Below are 18,147 nucleotides of genomic sequence, written 5' to 3'. Positions count from 1 at the left end.
AATAAATCGGAGAGTAAGGTGCAAGATTGTTTAATATACTTAAAAACAAAGAAAGTTTGCAAGCGAACTTTGAATATACATATATATTTTTATAAATTATGATATGTTGATTAAGGTTAACTTTAAATGGTGTTTTATTCTTCATTTATGTGTATCTCACGATCTTGGGTGCATTTTTTAACATGGACTTTCTATACATGTTTTATTTATCTCAAAATGGAGTTTAATCTCAAAATAATTAACTATGATCATTCTCGCGCATAAATCCTATCTGTTTAAATTTCATACGCTTTCCACGCGTAATTATTTCCATTTACGCGCATTGAAATGCAATTTAGTTTGTCCTCGCTTTCCAATAACAACAGTTATACAAGCTAAATCACTCTGGGTCCCAGTTAATAGTAATTTATATTCGCTATGTAATTGTACCATGACCGAAACGTGACCAAACTAAAAGTTGATAATATAGAATCATTAAAATCAGGCCTTGAATCGCACTTTAAAGCCCGTATGTTTGTTGTATACGAAGTTTTTTGCTCGCCGTATCTGGACCCAACATCGTGCATAGTTGTTGGTTGTCTCCGTAAATTGAAGTAATTGTGTTTTAACAGAAAACTAAATGCAGTCGCTGTGGTCGGTACCTGGTCATTTGTTGAAAAAATCTTCTGTTACGTTAAATATCAATATAAATACAATTTTGGATACAGATAATTATTCATTACATTTATGTAGTAAACTTCAATCTTTTCAATTGCAGGTACCACCTGACTACCAATTAAATTCTGTTTGTTCAGAACTAGTTGTCTATATGTAAAACAATACTTTTACAAAAATACTTTTTTTTTCTTTTCTCGCGAAGCACAGCCAACACTTTAGACTGTAAAAATATAATTATAAATTGGTGCGCCATCTTATCAAGGTTAACTGACTCTATATAGCTGTCTTATATATAACTTATGTATAACTTATGTGTAACTTATATGACTCCTCAAACTCTAAAACACAAGTAACTATCACAATGATGTATGAGAAAAGATGAACAACCTGTCTATACCGACCTGTTTAAATAGTATTGTAATACAACCTCTCTATACCGACCCGTCCTACATTTAATTATGATACAACCTGTCTACATCGAGCCATGCGATGTCTTGATATAAGCCAACCTGTCTATACCGACGCGTCCTACAACATGATATGATACGTCCTGTCTGCACCGACTGGTCCTACACCGTGACATGGCACAACCTGTATAAACCGACCCGTCCTACAATGATTTATAATACAACCTTTGTACATTGACCAGTCCTGCACCGTGATTTAAGTTAACCTGTCTACACCAACCCGTCCTACACCGTGATATAAGTTAACCTGTCTACACCGACCGTCCTACACCGTGGTGTAATACAACCTGTCTATACCGACCCGTCCTGCATTTTGTTATAGCACAACCTGTCTACACTGACCCAACCTTCACCGTGACATAGCACAACCTGTCTACACCGACCCGTCCTTTAACCGTGATGTAATACAATCTGTCTATACCGACCCGTACTATGTCGTAATATAATACAACTTGTCTCTCCCGACAAGTATTACGCAGTGTTATATTAAACCAATATATATCGACCCGTCCTGATATGACAGAAACTCTGTGTTGTAAATTATATAGAACTGAAATGTAACGATAGTGTTTTGCAAAAACTACTTACGTAGTGCGAGAAAAAGGAAACGAAAACGTGTTTGGTCCTGTATCTTCTAATGTTAGGGTTACCGTAATTCACTCGGTCGATCGTTATATAAAAAAATTGTATTACGTAACCTATTTCGTCCCTGTTCAACGCGTACCCTCTAATCCTCTGTCCTGTAAATGCGTTACCTAATCCCTCTACACAATTTGTACCAAATGACTCCTATTCTGAATATCACTTGACTTCTTTCCATTGGGTTTTACTGTTATGCACACATACATATTTTCTGTAGAGAAATATACGTATTGACTTCTGGTAACCCCTCTTTATCAGACTTATCATGTTCAAATGATGACTAAGGATAACGCTAGTTATCTGATAAAGTTACACAACAGGTACACATGTACAACCTATATTCTATTTTCCAGAACTAACACAGGAACTATTTCAATGTATTGCCCTGTCACATTACACGTGTTACATCAGTCATTCCACGACACGTCACAATCACATAACACGTGTTACAGAAGCTATTCCGTGAGACGTCACAAAGGCATAACACATATGACAGCAAATATTTCACAAGACGTCACAATGACATAACAGATATTACAGAAGCGATTCCGCGAGACGTCAAAATTATATTACACGTATTACAGAAGCTATTCCGCAAGACGTCACAATGTCATAACACGTTTTACAGCAGATAAGTCCGTGAGATGACATAATAACAAAACATAATAACACAGGAAATAGTGTCAATTTATTGCCCTGTCACATTACTCGTGTTACAGAAGCTGTTCCGCGGGACGTCACAGTGACATTACGCGTATTACAGAAGCTATTCCACAAGACGTCACAATGACGTGACACGTAATAAAAGCTGTTAATCAGTGTGACGTCACAATGACATAACACGTATTACAGCAGCTATTCCGTGAGACGTACCGATGACATTACATGTGATACAATTAATTGGTGTGGTTAGTTCAAGGATAATGACGTCACATTGTTTCCAAATTATCACTATAATCACATCATTATAAGCGTCTTTATCCCGTAACTGTGCTGACTTCGTCGGAATACATCTACGACATATAGTTTCGCAGTGACGGAAAACAGATGTATTTTAGCACGTGCATTTATTCTACTGAATCACCTTTCTGATTTAATTAGATAATTCATTTGAAATAATGAATAAGTAATATGTAAACAAACACACAATAGACATAACAAACAGTGGAAATTTCGATTGTCTGAATTTTCAATCAATGTTGTAGGAGAAATAGAATTGATGGTAAGTGTCTTAAGATATAGGTTACATTTTGGCTCGGGACAGAAAGACAAAATTGTTTCGCCATATTTAAGGGTCGACCCTTTCATCTCTCTTCATTCTCGCCAAAATTCATTTTCAATTTTAAGACACTGGCCATGTATTCTTTATATATGATCATCTCCACAGTACACTATAAAGTGTAATTGCAAAATACTACGCAATATATACGTATGATATCGTATATAGTCTACTCTATATTATAATAATAACACATGTTAATGTATAATTTTAGTATAGTTACAAAATATATTGTAATATACACTATGTATATATCAACTTTACGAATGACAGCAGCTATTCCACGTGACGTCACAATGACATTACACGCATTACAACAGCTATTCCACGTGACGTCACAATGATATCACACGTATTACAGTAACTATTTCACCTGACGTCATAATAACATTACACGTATTACAGCAGCAATTCCACGAGACGTCACAATGACATAACACGTATCACATCAGCTATTCCACGTGACGTCACAATGATATCACACGTATTACAGCAGCTATTCCACGTGACGTCACAATGATATCACACGTATTACAGCAGCTATTCCAAGTGACGTCATAATGATATCATATGTATTACAGCAGCTATTCCATATGACGTCACAATGATATCACACGTATTACAGTAGCTATTCCACGTGACGTCATAAAAACATTACACGTATTAATTGTAGAGTATAGTGCACAATATATACGTATGATATAGTATATTGTTTACTCTATATTATAATAATAACATATGATGATGTATAAGGTTTGGTATAGTTACACAATATATTGTACTTTATACACTACAGTGTCTACAATGTAAAGTTGTTAGATAGAGTTTAATATATACAATTAAACAATCCTACTCAAGAATAGTATTCTGTGTTACTGTGTACAGTATTCTGTGTTACTGTGTACAGTATTCTGTGTTACTGTGTACAGTATTCTGTGTTACTGTGTACAGTATTCAGTGTTACTGTGTACAGTATTCAGTACAACCGTGTACAGTATTCAGTGTTACTGTGTACAGTATTCAGTGTTACTGTGTACAGTATTCAGTGTTACTGTGTACAGTATTCAGTACAACCGTGTACAGTATTCAGTGTTACTGTGTACCGTATTCAGTGTTACTGTGTACAGTATTCAGTGTTACTGTGTACAGTATTCAGTACAACTTTGTACAGTATTCAGTGTTACTGTGTACGGTATTCAGTACAACCGTGTACAGTATTCAGTGTTACTGTGTACAGTATTCAGTACAACCGTGTACAGTATTCAGTGTTACTGTGTACAGTATTCAGTGTTTCTGTGTACAGTATTCTGTGTTACTGTGTGCAGTATTCAGAACAACTGTGTACAGTATTCAGTGTTACTGTGTACAGTATTCAGTACAACTATGTACAGTATTCAGTGTTACTGTGTACAGTATTCAGTACAACTGTGTACAGTATTCAGTGTTACTGTGTACAGTATTCAGTGTTTCTGTGTACAGTATTCAGTACAACCGTGTACAGTAACCAGTGTTACTGTGTACAGTATTCAGTACAACTGTGTACAGTATTCAGTGTTACTGTGTACAGTATTCAGTGTTTCTGTGTACAGTATTCCGTACAACTTTGTACAGTATTCAGTGTTACTGTGTACAGTATTCAGTGTTACTGTGTACAGTATTCAGTACAACCGTGTACAGTATTCTGTGTTACTGTGTACAGTATTCAGTACAACCGTGTACAGTATTCTGTGTTACTGTGTACAGTATTCAGTACAACCGTGTACAGTATTCTGTGTTACTGTGTATAGTATTCAGTACAACTGTGTACAGTATTCAGTGTTACTGAGTACTGTATTCAGTGTTATTGTGTACAGTATTCATTGTTACTGTGTACAGTATTCAGTGTTACTGAGTACTGTATTCAGTGTTATTGTGTACAGTATTCAGTACAACTGTGTACAGTATTCAGTGTTACTGTGTACAGTATTCAGTACAACCGTGTACAGTATTCAGTGTTACTGTGTACAGTATTCAGTGTTACTGTGTACAGTATTCAGTACAACTGTGTACAGTATTCAGTGTTACTGTGTACAGTATTCAGTACAACTGTGTACAGTATTCAGTACAACTGTGTACAGTATTCAGTGTTACTGTGTACAGTATTCAGAACAACTGTGTACAGTATTCAGTACAACTGTGTACAGTATTCAGTGTTACTGTGTACAGTATTCAGTACAACTGTGTACAGTATTCAGTGTTACTGTGTACAGTATTCAGTGTTACTGTGTACAGTATTCAGTGTTACTGTGTACAGTATTCAGAACAACTGTGTACAGTATTCAGTACAACTGTGTACAGTATTCAGTGTTTCTGTGTACAGTATTCCGTACAACTGTGTACAGTATTCAGTGTTACTGTGTACAGTATTCAGCACAAATGTGTACAGTATTCAGTGTTACTGTGTACAGTATTCAGTGTTACTGTGTACAATATTCAGGTGTCACTTTGCACAGTATTCATTGTTACAATTTGCAATATTTAGTACAAATGTGTGTAGTATTTAATATTACAACTCTGATTTACAATGTGCAAAACATAGTCATCTTTTTATATAGTATAGATGTCTACATACAATATTCAGTATAGTCGTAACAGCTGTAAAACTGTTGTGTATACTGCATGGGTAGGGTATCGTTTACAGTATATACAATATATAACAGCTTGAGCGATTTAATACAATGTTACGGGAGTATAGTATACAAGCTATATTATCTACTTACCGGAAATAGATACTGTGTGCTCAGAGACACTGTGATGAAATAAATAGACCTCCCTCTAGCAGACGGGTTGTGAATTGAATACCTGGAGCAAAATGTAAAAAGTTTTACACGGAAAAACGTCAATGTCAAATTATCACCTTGTGCACAACGTTCCTTAGTTTCCTGGTTGTCAACGTGGCTTCGGGTGTAACATCTTCACAAAACATAAAGAAATAAATCGGTCGGGAACCTCGGCGAAGACACGTGTAGGCCTAGAGCCAATCGTTCGGTCAGTGATACACCGGCGTCCTTGACCCAAAAAGAGTTCTTCATATGACAACTAATGCACAGTCGGTTAAAAAAGAATGTAATGTTTTCTCTACATATGTATACATAGTTTTGTTTCTAAGGGATTTTGTAGAAAAGCAGTTAACCTAATTCTACTGAAAAAATGTGTTTTGTTTATTTTAAACAATTACACGTTCAATTAATGCATATTTTGAAATATTATTTCCCGATACAGTGATTAACTTGTTTCAAGCAGACGTTAACAAATTAAATCTTAAAAAACAACTAAGATTTATCATTATCAGAAGAATTTACAATATGTTTGCTTCACTTCGTTGACTCCTCACAGATAAACTCTGCCGTCAGTTACATTTAAAGCAAGTGCTTGGACCGTGCACCCTGAGAACCGGTGACGTAATATATATTGTCACGTGAAACAAATGTGACTGTGACCAAGAAAGAGCCAGCTAAGCATGTGTACATCACCATGTTGTTTCGACCAAAGAACGAAACCTAGGAGTGGTTTACAGGCGTGAACTAAACCTGATATCCACGACCTTTATCCAAGGATGAAACAAATGGATAAATGAGATCATTTAATGAAAACAAAGGGTATGAACATTTTGTGAAACATTAGGGGATAATTAACCCTTCCTACTGAATCAAATCTATTACAATTGTATTATATTTTCATCAGATCTATTACAATTGTATTATATTTTCATCAGATCTATGATGATGATGATGATGATGATGATAATGATGATTTAATAATAACGATGAAAATCATGATGATGATGACGACGACGACGATGATGATGATGATGATTTAAATATGACGATGTTGTATTAAAAGCTTAATAATGACTCTCACACATCAACAGAAGTGAAAGCTAGAACAATGTTAGTGAGATAGACACTCACACATCAACAGACGTGAAAGTTAGAACAATGTTAGTGAGATAGACACTCATACATCAACAGACGTGAAAGTTAGAACAATGTTAGTGAGATAGACACTCACACATCAACAGACGTGAAAGTTAGAACAATGTTAGTGAGATAGACACTCATACATCAACAGACGTGAAAGTTAGAACAATGTTAGTGAGATAGACACTCACACATCAACAGACGTGAAAGTTAGAACAATGTTAGTGAGATAGACATTCATACATCAACAGACGTGAAAGTTAGAACAATGTTAGTGAGATAGACATTCATACATCAACAGACGTGAAAGTTAGAACAATGTTAGTGAGATAGACATTCATACATCAACAGACGTGAAAGTTAGAACAATGTTAGTGAGATAGACATTCATACATCAACAGACGTGAAAGTTAGAACAATGTTAGTGAGATAGACACTCATAAATCAACAGACGTGAAAGTTAGAACAATGTTAGTGAGATAGATTCTCATGCTTCACCAAATGTGAAAGTTAGAACAATGTTAGTGAGACAGACACTCACACATCAACAGACATGAAAGTTAGGACAATGTCAGTGAGACAGACACTCACACATCAACAGACGTGAAAGTTAGGACAATGTCAGTGAGACAGACACTCACACATCAACAGACATGAAAGTTAGGACAATGTCAGTGAGACAGACACTCACACATCAACAGACGTGAAAGTTAGGACAATGTCAGTTAGATAGATTCTCATGCTTCACCAAACATGAAAGTTTGAACAGGGTTAGTGAGATAGACACTCACACATCGACAGACGTGAAAGTTAGAACAAGGTTAGTGAGATAGATTCTCATGCTTCGCCAAACGTGAAAGTTAGAACAATGTTAGTGAGATAGACACTAACACATCAACAGACGAATGTTCAGTAAGACACAATGCTGACCAAGCAAATTATAGCGCAGACTGTATCACAAGTTTTATGTGACCTCCATATTGACGTATGCAACACTTGAAAAAGATAAGAAAAGATACGGTATACTTAAGGTATACCTTAAACTTAAAGAATACCGCAGTATCTGCATAACAAGCTTGTGTAATTTTTTCATCATATTGATAACAACGTTTTTGTATGTGAGATAAGCCTGAATTTCCACAAGTTGATATCAACCCGGATGATGTCGCACTTCGTAGAAAGTGATTTCACACCCCTTTCACCTCTTAGATTTTTCTATTCTGCCGCTACCGCATATCACTGTCTGATTTGAATATAAGGATTATTGTTACGGAACGAATGCGGTTTTTTTTCGTACGAAAAATAATTTAGAATCCCACTCAAATTTCCGGATGGTGCCTTTTCCGGGTTTATTTTCTCACTAGTGATACACCTGCAACTGTCGTCCGCGAACGTGCACAGCTAAGCATGGCGACTAGGACTGAAGATGGTGAAGCAAGATTAATTACAAAAAAACATAGGATAAAAACACTGTTATATGACCATTTTGATATCACACCCCTTATCAATCTGAAGGTTCTGATATCAGCCAGAAGGCCGAAGGATATCAGGACTCTCGGGGTGATAAGGTGTGTGATATATCAAAATGGTCATGTGATAGTATCTAGATTAAGTTACAACATATCGTACAGTGTATCATATGAACGCAGAGATAGGGGCACTATTGATCACTACATGAAGAGTTCACCTCAATTTCCCCCACCCCACCCCACCCCATAGCAAACAGAAAGTAGCGTTGCTTCAAATAACCAAAATGTTGTACGATTGTTAAAATGTTTTTTCACTCATGAAATTTTAAGATTACATCGGAAATGACCAAATTTTGTTACCAGAATGTGACCTAGCTTTATGTTTATGGATGTTAATTCACCTCAGTCTCCTGAAATGCAAAAACAATGTCAGTATAAAATGTAAAATAGTTATATTTTTGTAAGTCAAAACTGTAAAAAGCTAAAATTTGTCAATAAAAAACAGCAAAAATTAAGTTTTTTTTAAATGTAAATACCAATAGTAAACAGCAGCAGTGAACAGTAGGAAAAAACAGCAAACAACAACAGCAAAACTGCAGCAAAACAACAAAACAATAGCAAACAGCTGTGAAAAACAGCAAACAACAACAGCAAAACAGCAGCAAACAACAACAGCAAAACAGCAGCAAACAACAACAGCAAAACAGCAGCAAACAACAACAGCATTACATATTTGGAAAAAAATATCAACAATGTTATTTTGTAAGAGAAAAAAGTAAATTTTGAAAATAGAAAATTGTTAATTTATTGAAGTGTAGAAATTTTATGTTTTTTTTTCTCATCAAAGCAGTAATATTTTGTATTATATTAATACTCAATAATAATAATTAGTGTAATACAAAAAGCATATTAAGTTTGCGGTTTCCAATTTTAAAGTAAGTTAGTGAACATGGTAGAAAAGAAGAGTTAGTAAGAAACACTCTGAAAGGAGGAATCCTGTAATTATTACTGTTACGTAATTCATAACGAATTTATTAATCTCGTTTACGGCGTAACGTTGAAAACTGACCCTCGTTGAATACGGACCCGGGTTCCATTTTCGACGTTACAACCGGCCCTGTGACTCGGATTTACCGATTTAGACAGACAGGGACATGATGTTAAGAAACAAAGATGTAAGCATTCCAGAAATCTGTAGATCTCGAGAGATGTACCTTGCACTGAAACATCATTAATTATTATTAGAATCGTTTTTCAATCCAAAATGTATATTCGAATTGAAAATGTTTTGCACATGAATGTTGTGTTATTCCGAATATGAAATTGAAATTAAACCCCGAGCAGAAACTTTGGTTTAAATTTTGATTGTTCCAACACAGATCGAGTTGGTTTAGAAAGATATCAAGACTACTAATTTCTGGTATAAAAATGAGTTTTGTTGTCACATTAGACTTACGGATATATGAAAATCGGGTTTGACCGGAAGTAGATCTAATCAAAGACCAAATGAATTTGCACCTTATATAACTATATTTTTGAATTGTTATATACGCCTTATATATATTTTTTTTTAGTTGTAATTATAAGCTTAAATAAAATGCTTCGACATTGTTTTTGTTACGTTGCTTTTGGTTTGCTAATACATGTATGTAATGCTAATGTCAGAGGTAAGAATCTGATATTCTAAAGTCATGAGATATTGTCTTTTATTCTGCATATGGCGCTGACACGTTTTTGCTGTATTCGGTAGTGATGGAAAACACGTGCGTGAATTCGACAGAATTAATTTCTGCTTATAATTCAAATTGCATTTAATAACATAAATAAGTGTTGAAATAAGCGATTTTATATGTTGTAACAAGTTTATTTGAGAAAATTCATAAAGTCGCTGTCATATCTGTTGAAGTTTGGAACTACATTTCTGCGCGGAGTAACTACTTTGGCGTAAGTCATCAGACAAAATTTAGCGTTAATGATAAGTAAACAAAGATTAACTAGAAAACTGTTGAAAGTTTGATGGTCTGACATTCAATCCATGTTCCAGGAAAAATAGAATACATGGTCAGAGTCTTGGGATATAAGCTGCATTTTGGTTTGGGGCAAAAAGCAAAAGTGGCTCATGTGTCTTTCATCACCCTTGCGAAAATACTGCTTTTATTTTAAGACACTGAACGTGTATTCTCTATTTATGTTGAAGAGATATACATAAAGATGAAAAACAGAAACGATTGAACGCTTTTCGTGAGAAACGATCACGTGGGTATATTTGGGAAACTGTGCTTGCCTTCATATTGTAAAACATATTGACACCCAATCTTGAATGTACACGGGCTCGTGTTTGTTTACAGATCGTGCTCTGCAGTCTACAAATACCGTATAATTTGTTATAAGTGACCACATTTAAATAATGATAAAAAAAGTCAAGATAATGATTCTTTGGACAGTAAAGAAGAAAAAACAAAATCCGGCTAGTTTTTATTTCCGATGGAAGAACATCGATTAGTTTATTGGAAATACATATTTATATAAAATATGATCATGATGAATGATCTTGATTCTAGTGAATTATATTGTAAAGTCGTATATTGTCGAGGGGCTCAGTTTCCATGGGGTTTTTGTTTTGTTTTTTGTAATGGTATTTCATCTCTTTGAGATATATATACCCCCATGAAAATCAATGATCTTTATAGTTATTTAATAAACACGCACATTTTTCGATGATGTAATTTATTAATGTACAAAACTATCTAAAATATTGAAATAAATCATTAAGGTAAACTAAACACCATTTTTTTCTTGAGAAGAGAAGGAAACACTCTCAAATGTACATAAACATATATATATATATGTATATATATTATATTATATCTATATAAAAAAGGTAAGTAATGTTATTTATATACATATTAGCAAAATATGAAATAATGATATTATGACATATTAAAACTTACAACGAATTAGTATAAACTTATGTATGACATATTATGACGTCGTATATAACCACACTGAGTTGTACATAGGACAAAAAAATGAACTCTTACAACATGACAGAAAGGGATTGTGAGAACATTCAATCTGAAAATAAAAATTTAAGATAAACAGGTAAAAGAAAATTTAATTAAATAATCTAAATTAAAAAAAAATGTCTAAAATTAAAAATGTATTTCAAACAGTGTCTAAAAAGTATGTCAAAATTGAAATATATCTATCAAATATACTTTTCATGATAAAGTGTCATAAACAGCTGACCTGCCGAGTAAGACATATTGTTTTCAATTATTATGATTTATATAAAAAAACATCCCACGGAACTGTACCATATTTCTATTTCGCAGTGGATGACATATATTTTTTTTCAAATTCAAGATTAGCTGCAGGACATTATGATTAATAACTCTCACCAAATAAATATATATGAATATATGATAAACGTCAGACATTCTAACACGGAGTCCATATTTTTACTAATTCACTCTTTACTAAGTCATGGAATTATATTAATGTAATATGAGGTTACATGAAACTGGATTTGAAAACAGTAATAAAACGACAAAATGAATCCAATTTGAAGTGCCGTCCAATTGAGAAGGGATACAAGAGAAAATATGACTAAAATCATAATATTATCGAAACAATTATACATACAAACTGTGTACGTAACAAACACCAAATTTATATCCACATTGTCCGAAAGATATGTTGGATTAAATTATTTTACATAAGAATTATGGATTTTAATCAACATTGACACTGAAATGTCATCGAACAAAGTAACAACATGTCAACATAAGCAAAATCCAAAATGAAATTCAATAAAACTAAGGCAAACTATCAATAAAGAAAACCCGATTTACACGGAGACTCCTGAAATTTCAAAGAAAATAAGACCGAGCGTTCTGGAAGATTAAGCGTCTTCTGCTTTATCGACGACACACGCGATGTAAATCTTGGTCAATCCAAGTAAGTAATGTCACGTTCTCAAATGAGAACGACGTATGCAACAACGTAACCAACAATTGCATCAACAAATTATTTCCACTGTGGTATAGGGACAAATTTATATTAATTGTTTCTGTGTCTTTACAGAAGGTCGTTAAACAAATAGCTTTCATATACCAGAAATCGTTATGCATCATTAGAAACAACAAATACATAAAATAGTTAACATACAATATACGTATAAATGAGAAAATCCATCCACTCCTTCAATTAGGTGATATATGTTAACAAAACGACAAAACATATGCTTTATGGCATTAACATTACACAGCCCATTCCAAGTAGTCGACAATGAATTTATCCATACTTGGTTTTAGTGTGAAATACAAACATTTATAATAAGAAAATTGTATTCAAGAAAATAATAGCAATCGTTGACCCTCATAATTGTTTCGTTTGTGGTCAAAATTATAAAGTATACAACGATTTCATTACCAAAAAATTACATGTACTTTTGACAGACAATAACATCTACAATGCCATATCAGCTTACGTCATGGTTACACATTACAACTAATTTTACCGTAACCAAAAGAGACCAATATCAACGTTACTGATATCACCTTTACTCACATCGATAGCAGCCAATATATTCGTAACCCATGCCAACTAATATCATCGTTACCCATAGCAACCAAATATAACGTTACCTATAACGTTTGTCATAACTCATTAAGACGTCTATCGCACCTTCATAGTTAATTGTTAATTAAAGCGTCTCTCACAAGTAGTAAACACGTCTACCATAGCCGACATTTGTGTACCGGGTTCATATAACTTCCTACAGGGCACTTGTAGGTATCGGAAAATTCCTTCATATTCTGAAGAGTTCCAATTACTCTGTAACGATAAGAGAAAAGTTTGGTAACAATTTTTGAAACTCTTGTTTACGCTGCTGTAGCAGTTCATCAATGATCAACAAGGGTTTATCATTGTGTTATTCTTTTTCACAGAATTCGTGACAAGGATAAGCAAACAACATTGTAAACTTTGATATAGAGATTGATAACCCATTAACGGAGGTTAATAATCATTTCGTTATTGTAAGAAATAGATTATTTACAAAATTAAATGACAGACCTAAATCTTGGCGGACTGTGTGCGCCGGTCAGAATATGATGAATAGCGTCAGCCTTTCTATGATTACTACATCGGATCTGTAACATAAACAACGACATTATAATATGGAACTAAAAACAAAAACATGTTCACTCCAGTAAAATTCCATGTATTCGGCAACATTCTAGTAAGACTATATATTGGGCAACATTCTAGTAAAATTGCATGTATTTGACAACATTCTAGTAAGAGTTCATTTATTCAGTAACATACTAATAACATGTAATGTATTTGACAACATTCTAGTAAGATTCTCTGTATTCGATAACATTACAGGAAATCCATTAAGTCTTGGATGGTGAGACTGGTGTTCTTTCGCCATGACCGGTCTTGCTTTAGGTGGCTCCGACTGATACAAAGTGCTTTGTCAGTGGGTGAGTTGGTGTAAAGAGACATTACATCGTGCAAAATGAATCCCTGACGGTTTTGGACCGTGGACATACTTTCTGCAAGGTCTGTCGAGTTTTTCAATTGATGTTCAGATTTTCCCACCAAAGGTACGAGAATGTCTTCTAGTGACCTGAAGACATTGTAACCACTGGAGCCAGTATAATCCAGTACAGGCTGTAATGTATTGCACTTTTTGTGGAGCTTGCAGCACATCCTAGGTGTGTTCACTGCAGTGGCTATCTTCTACTGGTTGTGTTATAAGAACTTCTATTCTATATACATTACCAACATAAATAAAATGTTCTATATGATTACAAAGTCAAAGAAGCAGTCTTTATGATAGTACATATTTTTGTGTTACATACCTGTGCAAAGTTGACAAAGAATAGTTGGTTGTGTGTTAGGTTTAATCCTGGAAGCGAAGGTTCTTCTTTCCCCATCGACGACACCCATGCCCTGTATCCCTATCGGATCGACAAATGACAAACAACATCAATTTTAAAGAAAAGTTTCGAAAAATCTAAATAGTTTTAGTGCTTCAGTATTCCGTGCGTTGTAACATCCGGAATCAAAATATGGGGAAATCAATATCAATGTTACGACTCCAACGCCGGATATGACGACACACGAAACTGTGTGGTAATCTTTTTTTTTTTTTTTTGAAAGAATTGGAGGCGTTATATTATGTGTATCTAACGTTTATATAAAACATTTAACAAAATATGAAAATGGTCATTCATCTGCTTTTTCTGAGCTATTGAATCAGTTTTGATGAAAAGGGGATCTTATTTTGTCATCCATTGTAATTATTGAAATAAAATATCAGAACAAAACGAGAACCTTAAAAGCTTGTTTAAGTCCTCCGTTGTCAGCAATATTTTCGCCCAAAGTCTGGTACCCGTCCATCTGTAATGTAAATAAATATCGATGTAAAGAATTTTTACTTAACACAGAAATATATGTCCACTTAAAGTCAACCTACTTTAAAATTAAATTACAGATTTTGTTTTTTCACCTTCGCGCTGATGTTTCAATACAAAATTCGCTGAAACAACCCCATGTGAAGTGGGAACGAATTACATACATAAATGTCAATGAAAAGATAACGTATCATGTGTTATTAGATAATTATAACTGTTCTTCATATCTTTGTCAGCAATGAACTCAATAAAATAAGGACAAAATATGTACAGAAGTAAGATTTACACAGATACTCCTGAAAAAGTACAAGGAGAATAAAACCAGGTGTTCCGGAAGGATAAGTGTCTTCTGCTGCATCGACGACACCCGCCATGTAAATCTTCGTCAACCGAAGTAATTAATGTCAGGTTCTCAAACGAACAGGCAAACTAAAAAGCATCAAACACGTCCAGCTCCATGCCAGACAAGGAAATAGAATAACTCAGTGAGATCACTGCAAAACTTCCCCATAATCTTAATCCATCTGCATTGACTTGGTTATAAAAATGAACGATCAAACAAGGTTTCCAAGGTTTTATACGAATGTTCATTTCAATGCATACTATGTCTCGTCTCATCCTAAACAATGTGATGTCTTTCCTCACATACAATTTTGGAGGTTAAGTGATGTTACGAAGCACAAAATTTTGACTTACATATTTACCACCGGCCTCCGGGTAGGAGTATTTGTCATACTGCTGAATGAAACAGTCTGAGGTATTGATAAAGTTATCGATGACGTCATCATTCCACCATTGGTTGAGGTTTCCTAACTTATCATACTGACGCCCTGCAAGAAAAATACAGTTATTACGGCAATAAAGCAAACAACCTCATGATAACAAGCATATCATTTATTTAGTGAAACGACACGCGTAAAAGGAATTAGGTTTTTATAAGAACGCAGTTGTTTTAAATTTCACTCCTCATTAGAAATTCATGTTGTTATTTTTGATGGGTCGTTTTTGGCGCAATTTGCGAGTTTGAAAAAAAGTCATTCGAAAATAAAATTTATACAGAAAATTTAACTCTGTTCAATGATATACATTAACAACCCATCATTTATGCTTTAAGTTATAGGTATAATCCAAACGATTTTTAACACCGAAAAACATAACTTTTTATCGCCTGGGAAACTATTCATTCTCCAGATGTAGTAATTAAACCTCCTATCGTATTGGCACGAAAATTTTTTTTTAAAAAGTACTTGCAGGTAATATAACCAAACCTATTTATGGAATTGACAATAGAATATGCATCTCCTCTACGAGACACTTATCACACTGATGTATTCAGCTTTTAGGTAAAATAGTGAATTAATGAGTTTTAAATAGTGCGATTTGTATCGGAAAGAAAGAAATCAAATGAACTCGATAAACATGCTTTCTAATACTTGTGATAACATCAGCTGATGAAAATAAAAAGGGAATCATGTCCTCTCCCTCGTAGCTAAAACTCTAGAGTGATATAATTACAATTACTATTACGATAAACTCTTCTCCACGTCATCACGTGATCACATGTACATATAACTGTACTCATAAGTTTGACATTTTGTATTCACAATGTTTTAACCAGAAAGCTGAAGTTCATGCGTGGAACACATATTCACTGAACATTCCTTAAGATAACGTACGAGAGAAACTGTGGACATCACACCGAACATATAGCATACCTCGGTCGTCAAATCCGTGGGTTAATTCATGTCCAATTAGGCTACCTATCCCTCCATAGTTCAGTGACCTGTGATTCATAAAAATAGCTTCAATATGTTACCCTCATCTCACACCATCAATAGGATTCTATCAACCACCCTGGGCAGTGTAACACAGCAACAGTACAAGATAAGGTCAAGATCCTGTCGTACAAGACATAGATATCAAACAAAAGAAAAAGTTTGGTTTCTGCCACCTTGTTAGTAGCATTCAACGAGACTAAGAATCATGGTAGTAAATATGCAATTTGTAGATAGTAAGATTGGTACATGAATTTCAAGAATAATTCTTGTATTAAATTCACAATATTTCAGAGCTTGTGAAGTTAAGTAACATTATCTTCGATTGCAGTCGGTCGTTTTCTACTCGAGGGCATTTGTACTGATATCATGTTTTAATCGTTAAGATTTTGATGTGTGGTTTTCAAACTGATAACACATGCACACGTATGTGTGTTAGCAACAAAGATATTTAGAGGGTATACTATAACATTCTTTTGCTGACGTCTGTATAGATTTCGTATGTCTAAACGAACGTCCTGTATCCCAACATCTATTTATATAGTTACAAAACGTCATACTCGAATAAAAATATCAGTATATAGAATTTAGTGTTTCTTATTAAGCATAACATAGAATGTAGCATTCGGTGGCTTTTTCTGTATTTATGATTACCGCAACAGAGGTATCATATTAAATGTAGCCAAAGCAAATCAATAGCCATCCCCGATACTCCAGGGGTTGCGATCACTTTCTTTCTCTGCATCTCTGGAACATGTCATGGCAAAATTGGAGGTTCCATGTACGACACCTTGTAGACAAGACAAAAAGACTAGTTTGATCCTTTGTCATAAATCAAACGAATCTTGAGGCCGCATAACGGTATGTTGCATTGGCTTAGAAGTTTGGTTTAGCTCCATGGTAATCTTCAAAAAAAAAGCGTATCAGCCGGTGAACTTTGCCAGAGGTGCAGAGAGCGAAAGTGATTGTCACCCCTGAGGTCTGGTTTAATGAAACATTGTCGTTAAATTACTACTTCCGGTTTTCGACCACCAAAAGAAAGACAACACATATGGGAAAAGAGAGGTAACACTCTTTCTTATTTCTTTCTTATTTTAACTCCCAAACTCTTCTAAAGAGCTCCGCTCGGGAGCCTGCCTCGCGCGAGAGCTACGCTCTTATTATTACTCATTTTAGTGAATACCTGTAGGATCGTCTGTATGTTATCTATAAACAATGTTAATCAAACGATGATAATATTCATCTTACCGTGGCTGATCTTTATGATAATACGGAGGCTGAAGGATACCCGCAGGAAACACTTTGAAAAAAGAAATACATTTATCAATTATTGGAAGTCATGATATCATCCATCTATAATGTAATATAATATAATATGATATAATATAATATATAACATGCCGTATATTATGTATGACATTATCATAGATCGTAATTTTATGCGAAATACTATTGAGATCATTTTGTGTAA

The 18,147-nt window shown here is 34.3% G+C and overlaps 1 protein-coding gene across 1 annotated transcript in view; it reads right to left on the bottom strand.

The window, feature by feature from the left end:
* Positions 1-11,422: 11,422 nt before the first annotated feature.
* The window catches only part of LOC132555273 (neprilysin-like), a 32,052-nt gene continuing 25,327 nt past the window's right edge, over positions 11,423-18,147 (bottom strand). Inside the window, exons 16-22 of the mRNA XM_060219630.1 lie at positions 17,925-17,976; positions 16,617-16,684; positions 15,598-15,731; positions 14,822-14,887; positions 14,347-14,445; positions 13,553-13,629; positions 11,423-13,312 (exon numbers count right to left, since the gene is read on the bottom strand). Of these exons, the coding sequence (XP_060075613.1) occupies positions 13,213-13,312; positions 13,553-13,629; positions 14,347-14,445; positions 14,822-14,887; positions 15,598-15,731; positions 16,617-16,684; positions 17,925-17,976 (596 nt within the window). The 3' untranslated portion in view covers positions 11,423-13,212. The remainder of the gene's footprint in view (positions 13,313-13,552; positions 13,630-14,346; positions 14,446-14,821; positions 14,888-15,597; positions 15,732-16,616; positions 16,685-17,924; positions 17,977-18,147) is intronic.

The sequence above is a fragment of the Ylistrum balloti genome, unplaced genomic scaffold (assembly GCF_031769215.1).
Source record: "Ylistrum balloti isolate Yb309-2 unplaced genomic scaffold, AGI_CSIRO_Ybal_v1 Utg369646, whole genome shotgun sequence".
Taxonomy (NCBI): Eukaryota; Metazoa; Mollusca; class Bivalvia; order Pectinida; family Pectinidae; genus Ylistrum; species Ylistrum balloti.
This window is presented reverse-complemented; position numbering and strand designations above follow the sequence as displayed.